General features: G+C 39.9%; 1 protein-coding gene across 1 annotated transcript; it reads right to left on the bottom strand.

Annotated features, from left to right (window-relative positions):
- Positions 1-884: 884 nt before the first annotated feature.
- rnf26 (ring finger protein 26) lies at positions 885-3,176 on the bottom strand. Its single transcript, XM_078246229.1, has one exon. The coding sequence runs from the start codon at positions 2,671-2,673 to the stop codon at positions 1,324-1,326; it is 1,350 nt and encodes a 449-aa protein (XP_078102355.1). The 5' UTR covers positions 2,674-3,176; the 3' UTR covers positions 885-1,323.
- Positions 3,177-14,313: the final 11,137 nt, after the last annotated feature.

Below are 14,313 nucleotides of genomic sequence, written 5' to 3'. Positions count from 1 at the left end.
TTCTTTACATGGCTCTATGAGAAGTGGTCATCATTTACAGAAGTATATTTAAATGGTAAAAGCTTTTTTTTTTTTCTTTTACAACAGAACAAAAGGGTCATGGTGTTGCTTTGAATGCACTGTTACACATACAGCGTTCATACATACAGCATGTGTGGAATCATGTGTATGCTCATGCAATAAAGCACAGTGTTTGTTTTGTCTTCTTCACAGCTTGACCCACTGAAAGCACAACATTATAAGACATGAGCAGTGGTAAACATTTCAGCATCAGGCAGGGCACTGGTGGGTTTCAATGGCTACGAGACCTGAGACTCAACGTGGCAATACTGGAATATCTATATATAAACAGGTGCATCTTAAGACGCAAAACAGAGACTGTAGCTGTGTCCCAAATCCATACTACAAAGTAATTCTAAGCGGGATTTAAGTGTGTTGTGTGTTCACAGGTGACAAAAAAAATAAACTCAAAACAGTCAGTATACATACGAAAAAAAACACCTGCTTTTTGAGTGTACTGTACTGTTAAAGGACACTTTTCTTTTGCAATGCACAAAAAACATGCAAGAGTTGCTCACAGCTGGAAAAAAACTTTAAATTGTGGATGGTTGGGAAACCATTATTGGGTAGGGGCATTTTAATGTTGTAGTTTGAGTAACATCCAATGCCACAAGTATTATATCGTCTCCTATTCCTTTAGTTGAAACTCTTAATGTTGTTGATTTCTTGTATACTAACTGCAAAACAGCACACTATAAATATATTAGTATATAGTACATACTGTATACAATTAGTATGTCATATGGAACTGGGACAGAATATGTGCTTTCCTTAGCATTTCTTTTCTAAACTATTCTCAAAAAGTGCGCAGATCTGAAACCAAATTTTATTAGATAAGTTGTATGGTATTCTTTATTAACAATATATCCCATGAATTCCACTAAATCCAGAACCAACAACGAATTGACCTTACTAACAAATACTGTCTGTGTAGTCAAAACCTACCCATTTACACCATTTTGCACTGAGTAAAGCAAATTTTAAAATAATATTTGTGAGCCTTTTTTAAAGATTTACATCTTCAGTGTAACTGAATAGGTTTGGGGCTGGAAAGTATTAAGAGACAGACTAAAATGTCACTTTGGTCTTATGGGATTTGTTGACAGCAAGAAAAATGTAAAATATTACGAGACTTGAGCTTTAACACAACCTAGTAAAAAAAAACTCTCACAACATAATTTTAGTTGTGGTAAAACTTTAAGTATAGCCACTGATAGGCTGTTCTATGTGGTCCGACACCCACAGATCCACTTCCGTTGTCCCTCATAGATACACATCCATAGTGTTGAGGATCATGTGGCGACAGAGCGGGCAGTTCTGTTGGTAAATGGGCTGCCTCAACAGGATGTTCGTACAGTCTCTACACAAGCAGAGGTGCCTGCATGGCAGCAGCACCACCGTCTTGGTACAGTCCTGACAGATCACACACTTCTTTCTGTCCTCCTGCTCCTTCAGTAGAGTCAGCAGGTTCTCGGCAGGCAGAGGTTTACTGTCTTTGCATGAAGAGGACTGCTTCTTAAGTGGTCTGTCTGTGCTTGATGAGGGGAAAACTAAATCCAGCAGCTCCTGGTGGGCTCCATCTCCTGCTCTTCCATCTGGTGGGTCCCGCCTCTCCTCTCCAGGGTCGCCATCGCCGCGTACTCTGTTGTTGTTGTCCCTGTTGAGCTGTGTCCTCACAGCCAGACCTAGCTGGCTGCTGAGTCGAGGCAGCTGCTGCCAAAGTCTTCTCTCTAGCAGGTACAGGTGTTGGAGTATTCTTTGCAGGTGGTGCATGGCACCACGTACAAAATATGGTGCGCTCCGCAAGGCTGAAGCGAGGCGGTGCAGAGCCAGATAAAGTCTGTGCAAGGCAGGAAAAGAGTTAACGTAATCCACAATTCGCACAGTAGCCTGTCGGGCCAGCTCTGGATTCAGGTAGGCGGTGGTAGTTAGAGCAATAGTTACAGTGAGCAGAAGACCATAGACGTTCAATATGAAGATGCTAACAAACATATGAACCAGCGAGACCAGAAAGTCCAACATCAGTTTACATGGTGACCACAGGAAAGCCGAAGTCCCAGCCAGGCTGCTGTACAGAAAGGTGAAGGAGGTCAGCATGAACTCCAGCACCTTCTGCAGCGGGCTGGAGACCGTCTGCCATACACTGACCACCACGGAGTAAATGTTCTGCGTTGCAATGAGTGCAAAGTTGACCACGGTGTTGGTGAAATAGACCACCAGGCTGACAGCGATGCCACAGCCCTCGAGCACCGATAGAAGACCTCGACACAGGTGCTCCTTCCCACGAAGCAGGACGTGCATGGACAGGTAACCCACCATCTTCAGGCTCTCCACCAGCCCCTCCAGAGCCAGCACCAAGCTCCCCAGCATGGTGACAGTACCGTGGGCTACGTTTGACGTTGCCTCTGCCAGGGACATCAAGCTAAACAAGGTTAAGTTTCCCAACTCTGCTACTGAGTTGAGGAGGAGGGTGGGCAGGCTGGTTACAAAGGCGATAACCGACAGGGTAGTCCGCACCACGCTGTGGACGATGACAAAATTCAGGTCCAGCAGTAAGCAGACGGCGTCCAGGCATTTCGCTACAGTGGAGATAACAAAGTTCACCAAACCCATGGTAATGTATCTTCAACTCGGTGATTTACCTCTCGGTGCTCTCAGGTTGCCTCCGCGACAAAGTCCATGTCTTGTTTGTTTGTTCAGGGCGACATACTCAGACGTTAGCTACATCTTGTTCAGACTGTGTGCTTGTCCTTTGTATCAGGCGAAACAGTACACCCTTCCTCGTTCCGTTAAAAGGACGATGGCATTACTTTCCATATTGTCCACGTATTTGTTCGGCTGAAACGACGAGCTAACATAGTAAACACACGCGTTCCAGTGGCGGATGTTTAGTTTCAAACCCGAGACGGATACTTCCGGTTATTTTCCGGGTTTCGTTTTGTCTCTCCAGAAACACTAGTTAAACAATGAGTTTACAAAAAATGTAATCTGTAAAAACCGTCAGGCGAAATCAAGAGAGACGGAGAAAAACACACAAAAAGCTTCGATGTGTGATTTAGCGTTGATACTGTGGCATCCATATATATATATATATATATATATTTTTTTTTCTTCCTTCCTTCCTTCCTTCCTTCCCTCCCTCCCTCCCCTCTTCTTCTTCTATAGTTTTATTGGCGGGCTACAAACCAACGTTTAAGGTTTATGCCGCCACCTACTGTACCGGAGTATTTAACATGATTAAACAAGCAACACTAATACAAATTAAAAAATATAACAAAAAACAAAACAACAACTTTATAAAGAAGTTATATTCTAGATGTTAAACCTGTTTCATTTAAATATTAAAATAAAACCCTTTTAAGCTGTAGGGGAGAGCCGGGACAGTTGAAACACTTTTTAATTAAACGTAATTTACAAAGCGATCATATCGCACTGAAAGCTAATATTTTGTCACTAGCAACCTACACCTGTCATCTGTCAAATATAGTTGCATTTTCAGCTTTGAACAAAACCGTTCAGGAATTATTACAGCAAAAGTGGGACGTGCGTAATGTTTCATTCGTCCCTCCTGGCATGGACAATTGAAACAGCATAGGGGGGACAGATGAAACATACAGTTTAAGCCATTTAAACTTACCACAACTTCAATATTTTACTACATATCATGAATGGTACTCCCAAAAGGTGTTATTTTAGATAGATTGTTGCTGGGCTATACGTCTTTGTGAATGTCTGTTAACAACTAAACGCCGTCATCATGAAGCGGTTATTGAAATAGCCTATCATGCGCTGTGGATGATTCTGCCATTTTTATAGCTAGAACAGTAAGTTTTCCCATTTATATCATGTTTCTATTGTGGAAAATGTCGTTTCACTAGGTTTTTACGTGGGTTAGGGCACTGCACATCCAAATAAGTGCCCTTTACGACCCACAGCCCGTCAGTCTCCATAGGATAACATGGGAAAACTCGACCCCCTACCTGGTGGGCTCAAATATATTTTCATCTTTCTAAAACTGCTTTTCCATGTCTCACCTCCATAAATTATTGTATAAACACAGATATTTGTGCATTTACTTAAAATACATGGAATTACAGCCAGGTTGGGATGGTTGAAACAGCTGTTTCAATCGTCCCAACATAGATAGGCCTATATGCCATTAGGCCTATAGCTTGTTTTGCTTTCCATGTAAACAAGCATGCAATATGAAAGTCTGGGATTGTGGAAAACACTAAGTGGTCTACTGAATAAGCATGTAGTCGAACCTTTAAATGAAAAACAGTCATTAATAATCGAAAAAATTTAACCGCTAATGAAGTTTACTTTGGACCATCAAAACTCGTTTATCACCTGTGACTCTGTGATAAAAGGAAATAACAGGAAGATATTTGGCTGATAGAAGGAGGTTAATGACCTAAGGAAGCCTGTCGATCATCGTTGCACTCGGAGAAAACTGGAATGTTTCATCCGTCCCGCCTAGCCTACTTGTTTTCCTCCTTTGATGCTCCACTCCCTTCCCATATCTAGCAACCTGTCTATCTCTCTCTACAATGAACTTCTGACAACTTATTCAAGTCTCACATGTATCTGACGCTGTCTATTTCATCATGTATAAAATAAACATTAGGCTATGTTCACACTTGACTTTTTGTAAAAATAAAAGGTGTCCCGTAAATCCTGTATGTCCTAATCTTAATCTAGAAAAAGATACATTCTTTCCTACATTTAGCCTACCTCTATTGCTTCTCTCTGACAGACTTTTGAATTGTATAATAATCACTACCCTTGTTGTCGTTATTCCCGATGTCCTGCCAAAATGTAATTATTTTATAATAAATTAGTGATTGCTTCTGACCTCCCAAAACTGATTTCTAAAATATCATTATCATTTTTGTTCAATGCACTTTTAGCAATTTTATCTGCAACCTCATTTCCCTCTATTCCAACATGTGCTGGTCATGTATGTATTAAGAGAACGGTGCTGGTATCCAAAAGAAATGAACGTATATACCTAGTTGCTGCAGATTCAATAATGTTAGAGCTGTTTGATCGGTTTAACCACTGGAGACCAATGTTTATTGCTGTCAGTTCTGCACCGATAACCTGAAATTCTCTCCATATTTGTTTTGGTCACAGCAGCTGACCTCATGCTCTCCTCTTCCTTCTGGTGAGATTGCACATCATTGCAGAACCAAATTGTAATGTTTCATAAAATAATAAATAAAATAGAAATATATAATAAAATTACGTACAATATAATATGAATATACTATAATATAAATAAATAATAATATATATATACTAAATAAACATAACGTTTACAGTAGTTAAAAATAAAAGTGCAAAAATGTTATGGAAATATACACAATATTAAACTGTTAACATAAACAAATCGGCTTTTTGGTTTCTACAATTTTGGTGAAAGAATAAGCATATAATGTACATATTACTTTAATTTTATTAGTATTCACTAATCTAAATATGCAAATTAAAATCATAATTTATTTTTCTCAAAATTTGGCATTTACCCTCACCCCAGAGAGAGCGAGAGAAGGGAAAACGATTGCAGTTTTCCAATTTCCAAAACTCATTCCATTTACATTAACACAATGTAATTTGCTAAGCTATACTCTCCCATTACCTCAGCCACTTTAGTGACAATGAAACACAAAAGCTTTGCAGACCTAAACAATATCAACAGTATTTCCTTCCTTGCCTTGTGCCTCATCCTCCCCATCTGAGCTGGTTAACACAAGCAAAGGGAAACTCCATCTGATACGATCATGGGAAATCCTGTTTCGAACCTTTGCGTTACACTTGACACCACACTTGACATCAACATTTGCTTAAGCATTTAATGATACAACAGGGATATGTAGGAGCAGTGCAAGAAGCTATAAAAAGTATTGTGCATTACTTTGTCTCTGCCAGAGAACTTCTGGACCTGCTCCTTTTATGGCTAACCTTTCCTGTGGTCCTTTAGCAGACCAGTTGTCAGTTTCCTTTGTTTGTGTTCTGGTCAACCGAATCCTTCCTCTCAAACTGACCAGAGGTTACAAAAGGCTTTCATCTGAAATCTCCTGCAGCCTTTTTAAGTGTCCTTAATGCATACTACACAATAAGGTGTCTACTTTAGCTTAAGAGTTTCCGAAAAGGACTCAAGAGATCCATCAGCTCCGAAGAAGCCAAATTCAGTAAAGCCCATTTTTATGAATATGGCTTCTCCAGGGGGGCTATTTAGTAGAACCAAGATAACTTGTTCCTTGTGACTTATGTTGGTACATAGCATCTATAGCTGCCTCAAAGTGTGCAGCTTCCAGATTTATCAGCAGTCTTGATGCTGCTTGCTTTCACATTCACTCAGTCAGCAGAGCCAACCCAGCAACCTGGGAGCATCACTCCAGCTGAGACAAAGATTGGCCGCTTGTCAATGATGACAAGCCCTGAAAACCATTTTAAACTAACACCTATTTATTTGTTGCTGCTGTTTATTTAAAATAAGCAAATAATCTCAAAAATGAAGGGCAGTAAAAATATAGGATGGCAACATTGGTGCCAAGAGAAGCTTGCACAGGATGAAACAGAGACAGCAAGACAAATCAACCCCTTGATGTGCTTCCTTCGAGGAGCCGAGGGCCCACGGATGACTGATTCACCGCAATTGGGCTTCTCACCCACTGGTTCATTTCCACCCTTTAAAGAAATTTAAGCATCTGACCTGCCCTTCCACTGCTTTGTCTGCTCTTCCATTCCCCGGAAACAACTCTTTATTGCTCTGTGCCAGCCCAATGAGCAGTTAAAATCAGTTTAGCAGTGTACTCACAGCCACTTGTCTTGATTACAATGTAGAGTTAAATGTTATCTAAAAAGTCTTAAAAATTGAGAGTAAGCTCTTTTTTGAGAGAACAACTGGCTAGTGGTCAGAAATATTAGATATGAGACTTTTAAAAGATTGAATTTTGAAGAAATGTAACCCTATCTCCAGACAAGAGCGCCTGATGTTCAGCATAAACCTGGATTATGTTAAAACAAACAAAACATTTTTTAAAGACATTTTGGAGTGAAGACTCCAGGAAGATATTGATCCCAACCAAGGAGTAGTCCAACACATAAACCTCTTTAAAATGTAAAAAGTCTTTGTGCTAAACTAAGATAACCGGCTGCTGGATGCAGGTTCATAATTACAGTACAGATTATAGTGATCTTCTCATCTAACTTTCGGCAAGAAAGTGAAAAAAAACATTTCTCAAAATGTCCAGTTGTTCCTTTGAAGCCTCCTCCACACTGCCAAGGTAGAATTATTTTGGAGATAAATGAAACCCCTGAACTACATTTCAATCTAGTTTAATGTCAAATTTTGAGCAATTTTGTCTAACAATTTAATTGTGAGGTGCAGAATTATTATGTGGGCTGGAAATATAGTCTTGCACATTTAGAGTTCTTCATTTAATCATCTTTGAACTATAATGTTCGGATTTTTACACATTGCAGTTATAGAAATGAATAATGTTTATTAAAACAAGATGTCTTTAAATAGTCTTAGGCAAACTCCAACACCTTATCCACTGTCCTTAGTGCCCTAACCATTTTTGCACACACCAGTCTCCCCACAATCTTGAAAATCTGCCATCGTGGCCGTGACTTGAAGTTTTGTGTTGTGTTCCCAGACTTTGTGGTTCATTTTGGGATCTAGAGTTCAGATCATCTGATTCAATGATGACTTTGGCTGCCAGCCAGTACACTGGACTTACATAAAGTTACATTTAGGGTACATGTGTGTATTTGTGTGTATGTGTGTGTTTTAGAAAGAGGGCAGGGGGTAGGCGACAGACCAGAAGCTTCTCTGGGAAAACACAAACTCCAAACAGTAGAAATCACTTGAGTGCAGACTGGTTCGAGACCCAGAGCAGGACCCTGCATTCCTCAGAAACCCTCCGCCTCAAACCCGCTGCCTCCACTACACGCTGAGCAGGCGAAAGAGGGAGTGATGGAACACTGAGACAAAAGGTGGGGAAATGCAGAAAAGAGTCATTTAAGAAGAAGAGACTGAGGCTTTTACTGATGTGACTCAGAGAGATATCAATAGGATGACCAAGACTGTGGGGGCCACTCCGTGTGACATTCCTGTTCTTTGAGTTGTCTTCTCGGGACCTTGTCTGTGCATCTGCAGGATGTTCACGAGGTTGCAGGCTGGAGTAGCAGCTTCCTGTTTCATGACTCATTGTTCTGAAAAAAAAAATCTGTGAGATCATTGTCCATCAGCGCAAAACTCCCAACCTCAAAACTTAATTTATAATTATTTACAACATTGCTGCAACAAATGATTATTTTTATTTGAAATAAATCTGTTATATTTAAAATTAATTGATTAGTGATATTTTTCGATAAAATATCATTAAAGTCTGAGTCTAAAACCCTTATTTGACAAAGAAACACAAACAATTCAATTAATCATTTTCTTTCTGTCTTCTTCAACTTATCAATTAGTTTATCAATCATTTTAGTTCTGATATAAAAACTGACAACAACTCTTTACATGTGTGAAGCTGTAACCGTCAGTGTTTGGTACTTCTTTGTGAAAACTGATTAATTAACTCAGTTATTAAATTACTTGATACATTGAATAATCCTATATCATTAGCACTTTACCCTTGAGATATGATTTATTCCATGAAAGGAAAATGTATGATGATACATCTAACATTGCATCATGACTTTATCATGTTATTGAGTTTTCACAAAGCAAAATAGAATATATCACAGAAATACACAGTACACAGGCTTTATTTTGAAGAATTCAAGCTACACTACAGAAATCTACTTCCGATCAACTAATTTGTGTCCTTAAAGTCTCCTTTTCTTAAAATAAGTGAAATGCAAATGTACTTTTTTGTTGTTTTTCTTTTCATTTTTCTTTTTTCAATGAGTGACCTGCCCTATTCTTTTATCTTTCAAGATCCAGACACTCATCCACTAAAAATTCTTTATTTCGGTTGGAAACACTTTGAAAATAATACCATTTACTGACAGATTTATTTCACTTGTTTAAAAAAAAAGAAAAGATTTTTAGAACTAAATTCTAGATAAAAAGGACTTGCCCCAACAGGGATAACAAATTGCATTTCTACACTGAAGTCATTAACCTTTTTTTTTTTTAATTCATCTTCCTTTTCTCTTCTTCTTAATACCAAACTCTTCCCAGGCAGAAACACTGAAGAAACATGTCAGTGGGTGGATTTATTACGATGAATGCCCCCTATTACATATAATCACCATGGAGAAGCGATGTTCACTTCTTGGCCCATGTAGTTATCAAAGTGTCTCTTTGTCACAATCCCTGCTGTTGTGACGGAGTTTAGCAGAAATTCAAATTTCTCTCCCACTCTTCCCCCGAGCTCCCTCACCATACCGGTGCACGCTCGAAAGCCCCCCCGTCCTATGGAGCAACTTGGACAATAGCCGTCTCTCATGCCGGGCAGACTACCCCCAAAACAACTTGCTCTCGGGTCTGGCCTCAGTGGCTCAGAAATAATGACTTCTTTTCCTCTCTTTCCTTCCTTCAGGCTTTCCTTAGCCTGTGAGCACGCTGCTGTGAGCCCCTCAGAAGTGAGATAAACAGAAGTCGTGTCTAACCATCAATCAGTCTCCAAGGGATGGCACGCACACGTGCATGGTAAAGACGCTGAAATCAGTGCATCAGGAGTGGAAATCTTAAGGAGCAAAGTTCAAGGGTAAAATCAAGTGTGAATACTCCCAGTAGAGATAAAGGTAACTATCAGATGGGCCAGAGACCTTTACTGTAGTTAGATGAAATACTTCTTTATGAATTACATTGTTTGTGTGCAACTGCTCATTTTATTCAAATAAATAGTTTGGGAAATATGCTTATTCACTTGTCTTGTCAGTAGCCGGTGTCCATGGCATGTACACTGTCTTCTCACAACAGTCCCCGCAATGCAATTTGTCACATTTTATATATGCGAAATATACAATCGCACAAAACTACACCTGTCATCAGTGACAGGTTGATGACGACGATATATGTGTTCAAAATTACAATTTAGGCCTAGTGCTCACTATTGGGTAAATTACATACGCATTAGTGATGCAGGAAATCACTGCTCCCGGCAAAGAAATAGTCCCACACATAACGCTTTTTACGCTTTGGTTTTTGTACAGGTTAGATGAGATATAACATGTTAATTAGTGAGCTTTAGTGGTGTGGTAGGTGGATTTGGTTACTTTTGGACAGAGCCAGGCTAGCTGTTTGCCTCTGTTTCCAGTCTCTATGCTAAGCTAATGCCTCACAGACACATTCCAAATGTCTAGCAGGCTAAATATCTGGAGCTGGTGGGGAATCTGCCGGAGAGGTAAAAGCCAATGAGAGCGCAAGAGACGGGCTGAGGGGAAAACAGGGGGAGGGGTTGTTTGAACTTTACTGTATGTGTTGCATTTGCAACATGGACCAAAGTTGTTGTTGCACGTAGAAAAAACAGGCTATAAATACTAAAGATGTGTGGAAACAGGCCATTTTGTGAACATGTGTGATAACGACAACACCACCTAAAACTACTCTGCCTGGGATTCCTCCTGGTGAAAGATCTGGTAGTGTGTGAGCCCCTGTCATCGGTGAGTCAGATAGTGTGAAAAAAAGACTTTGAAAGTCTCGTAGTGGGAACTTAGTAAACCAGCTGCTGGCTGTAGCTTCTTGAGAGTGGTATCTATCTTCTCATCTAACTTTCCCCAAGGATGCAATACGATTAATTCCTAAATAGTTTAACTATTCCTTTAAAGGATCCAAGTGCAAGTGGAAATTAAGTGTGAATACTCCCAGGACAGAAAATACTTGTTTATAAGTTACCTAGTATGTGTGCAACTGCTCCTCTAATTTAACCATAATGAGAAAAAATGGTTAAGTGATTTTTTGTTAGAGATTGATTGGGTTTGTTTGGTGGTTGATAGCTGGAGGTTTTACCCTGTCAGCAGGTTGAGAAAATGCATTGATAACATGTCTTAGGGCTTTTTCAGCCCCTGGGAACTCTGTGGGGGAGGGGATGTTGCTTTTCCTGCTTCTTTTTTCCTTTTTCAGTTTCATTCCGAAAACTATTGCCCCCTGATATTCCCAAATGCCCTGTTCAGTATGTATCATATTAAATAAAGGGTGAGAGAGGGACATTCTTGCAAATTGTCCATGAGGAATTATAAGAGGGCTTGTGCCCTTGGGTAATTTGAAAGGTACTTATAAATACAATTTATTATTATAAACTATAGGCCCATATACCATGTGCCATGCCCGAGTCACAATGCAGCATTAAGGATTCGGTCATAATTCACTGACCTTGAGTGGCTGAACAATGTAGTTGTTTTGAGAGCAGTTAGTACTCTGCTATCGCTACATACCACACGGATTGTGCTTTGCCACAAAGGAAATGAAAGCATCAACACGGTGGTTTAAACCCTTATTTACATTTATTTTAAATCTCTTTTAAAAAGTATGCGTTGACAGGCCTCTCTGTTGTTTTTTGATACATACTGTACTCTAGCTCAAACTTGTAATGCATATTTCACAGAAACGTTATTGAACAACATGAAACTTGTGTGTATAGCACATTGTGTGGAGTCAAACAATTGCAATTGTTACCCTCTTTGTGGCAGCAATACAGTAATCCAGAGAGGAGGTCGTGTTGATTTTCCTACAACACTAGACCCATTTAATGCTACTTCACAGCAGAAAGAGAGGGAGATGTAACAGTAGGATGTGTTATCAGTAAATGGCCTCATATTTCCATCAAAACAGAGCGACAGCGCTCGTATCTCCACCAACAGATCCCCTATGATAGCTTTAGGATGGATGGAAAAACAGAACATATCTGGTGAACAGAGGATGTTTCAACTAAAAGCAACCGTAAAAGCAGACACACTTTCTTCCTGCCTTTCTGTTGTTATGTTTCCAAATGTTCAAAGCAGGTGAACAGCAGACCCCAAAAAATAAAGAACCGCAGAGAGACCATGGGCGTAATTATAAGAAAACAGGTGGTCGGTAAAGAAATAGGTCTATATTTTGCAAAATATGCTGATTTGCTTTCTTGCCGAGAGTTAGAAGAGAAGTTGTATACCGCTCTAATGTCTGCACGGTAAATACGAATTTTGACCTTAAGGCAGGGTTGGTAATGTTGAAAAGTTAGCAAGATTTAAAAGTAGCATCTCCTTGGGGCTCCGTCTAACCCCTTCGGGGCTCCGACCCACACACAGAGCAGAGCGAAGAAAGGAGCGCAATTTTACTTCATGTCTCATTCGCCGGTAAGCAATCACCTAATATTATCATACTGAAGGTTTAAAACAAACATGACTACTGTTAGCATTGTGGCGGTGACGCATTGAGCTCAGGCTTGTTCATGGGAGGGGTAGAATACGCACAGCGGGGCAAGGAGGGATTTTATTGGTTCGTTTCAAGCGGACTGCGAGGCAGTGATTGGTGGGCATTTTTACAGGGTTACAGCAGCTACTTACCATAAGTTATTTATTGCTGTCGGAGTGTAAAGACCATTTCAAACAATATATAAAAAAGTGTAAATTGGAAATAGTTACCAACCCTACTTTTAAATATGGTTAGCTTAGCATTAAGACTGGAAACAGGCAAAACAGCGAGCCTGGCTGTGTTCAAAGATAACAGAATGTGTGCACTTTAGGGATTGTAAACTTACAAAATGGGCACCTCCTCCGCTCCATGACAGCCACTTTTTCACTCCGTCTTCCAGTGTGGCGGTTCGGATCAGGTAAAAACACAACTGTCTTACAAAAAACTTCTTTCTAGTATAGCCCAGCACCTATGTGATATCAATAAAACAAGCTTGTTATGTTGAGGTTACACTTTTTGAATTATTTTAGAAAGGTGCTGTCAGTGAGTTTTCTATTGCCTTAAAGGTCCAGTGTGTAACGTGTTTAGTTGTTCATTATCAAAATCTGTGTTGCCCGTTTACAAACTTGTCCTTTTTCATGAATAATTACCACCACCATCAATTCCAAGTATTCCTATTGGCTTGACATTTTACATTTGCATTTGCATGAAATGGGGAAGACCATAGACAGTATATAGAATGGACCAACAGATCCCGTTGCTCTGTACGGAGACCAGTGAAGGATATTAGAAGCACTTTTCCGGTGAGCACTGAACGTTACTGTGCAGCCTCCAACTGAGAGAGACGACATAAATGTGACGTGAGCAACCTGTCTGAAAGTTGTAAGTCTTCTGGTAGCTGTGCCAAGAGAAATCTCAATCATTCCCAATCTTGCAGAGACGGAGAGCGTAGGTATATGTAAGGAGATAACATGGACACAGGCTAATTATTGCTAACTAAAATGCTAGTTAACATTAGTAATTAAACTTAAACAGCTAATGTAAGTCGAAACTGCCTGCAAGCTTCTCCTGTACTATACGGTAATTCCTCTAATATGCGACCGTAAGTCGCATGGTTATGACACAATCGTTAGCCTATTTTTACAAAAACGTCTGCTACGGAGCCATAACGTGAGATACAAGGTAATGGAGCATTTTATACATTGTCGTGTTTCTTTATAAATAAACAATGGACAAATAAAGTCTTTAAACGCTTCAGATGTAAAGTTATTCGCTGTCAAAGTGACGTCAAAATGAATGGCAGTCAATGGAATGCTAACGTCTGGTGATTGTTTTGTAGCATCAAAATGGCGCCATAGAAGGTTCAAGCTCTGAAGCGAAGCTTACCCCCTTGGGGTAGACGCTCCATATTAATGCGCAATCTTGAAATACGTTAGCCGGTAAGGGACATACAGGACATACTGCTACTCCCACTTTCGCATTTTCGCTGTCACATGATAAACTCACAGGTGCTGCTAATGCTGCTAATGGGTATCGTCGCTTCCCAGCCCCGGAAAGTTTGAAGAAGGAAACATGGAGGACCACACGTATTCAAAACAGGAGTCTTCTTCTTTGCCCAGAAAAAAAAACATTATATTGAAAAGAGCAAGAGACAGGATTTGTGAAGCGTGAAGGCTACTGTAGCTGTAATAAGTACTTTGAACTGCGTGGTGCGAGAGAGTTGATTGCGATATATGATCTCAACGCTAGATGGGAGAAATTCCTACACATTGGACCTTTAACTAAAATCTTGCCTGATAGGCCCCTACCTCACACAGAGGTCTTTCACATTCACAACACAAGAGTTTGGCAAGAAAATACACACAAAAAAGTTCCCTTAAGCTCTCTCACGGCCT

The sequence above is a fragment of the Sander vitreus genome, chromosome 3 (genome assembly GCF_031162955.1).
Source record: "Sander vitreus isolate 19-12246 chromosome 3, sanVit1, whole genome shotgun sequence".
Lineage (NCBI taxonomy): Eukaryota > Metazoa > Chordata > Actinopteri > Perciformes > Percidae > Sander > Sander vitreus.
This window is presented reverse-complemented; position numbering and strand designations above follow the sequence as displayed.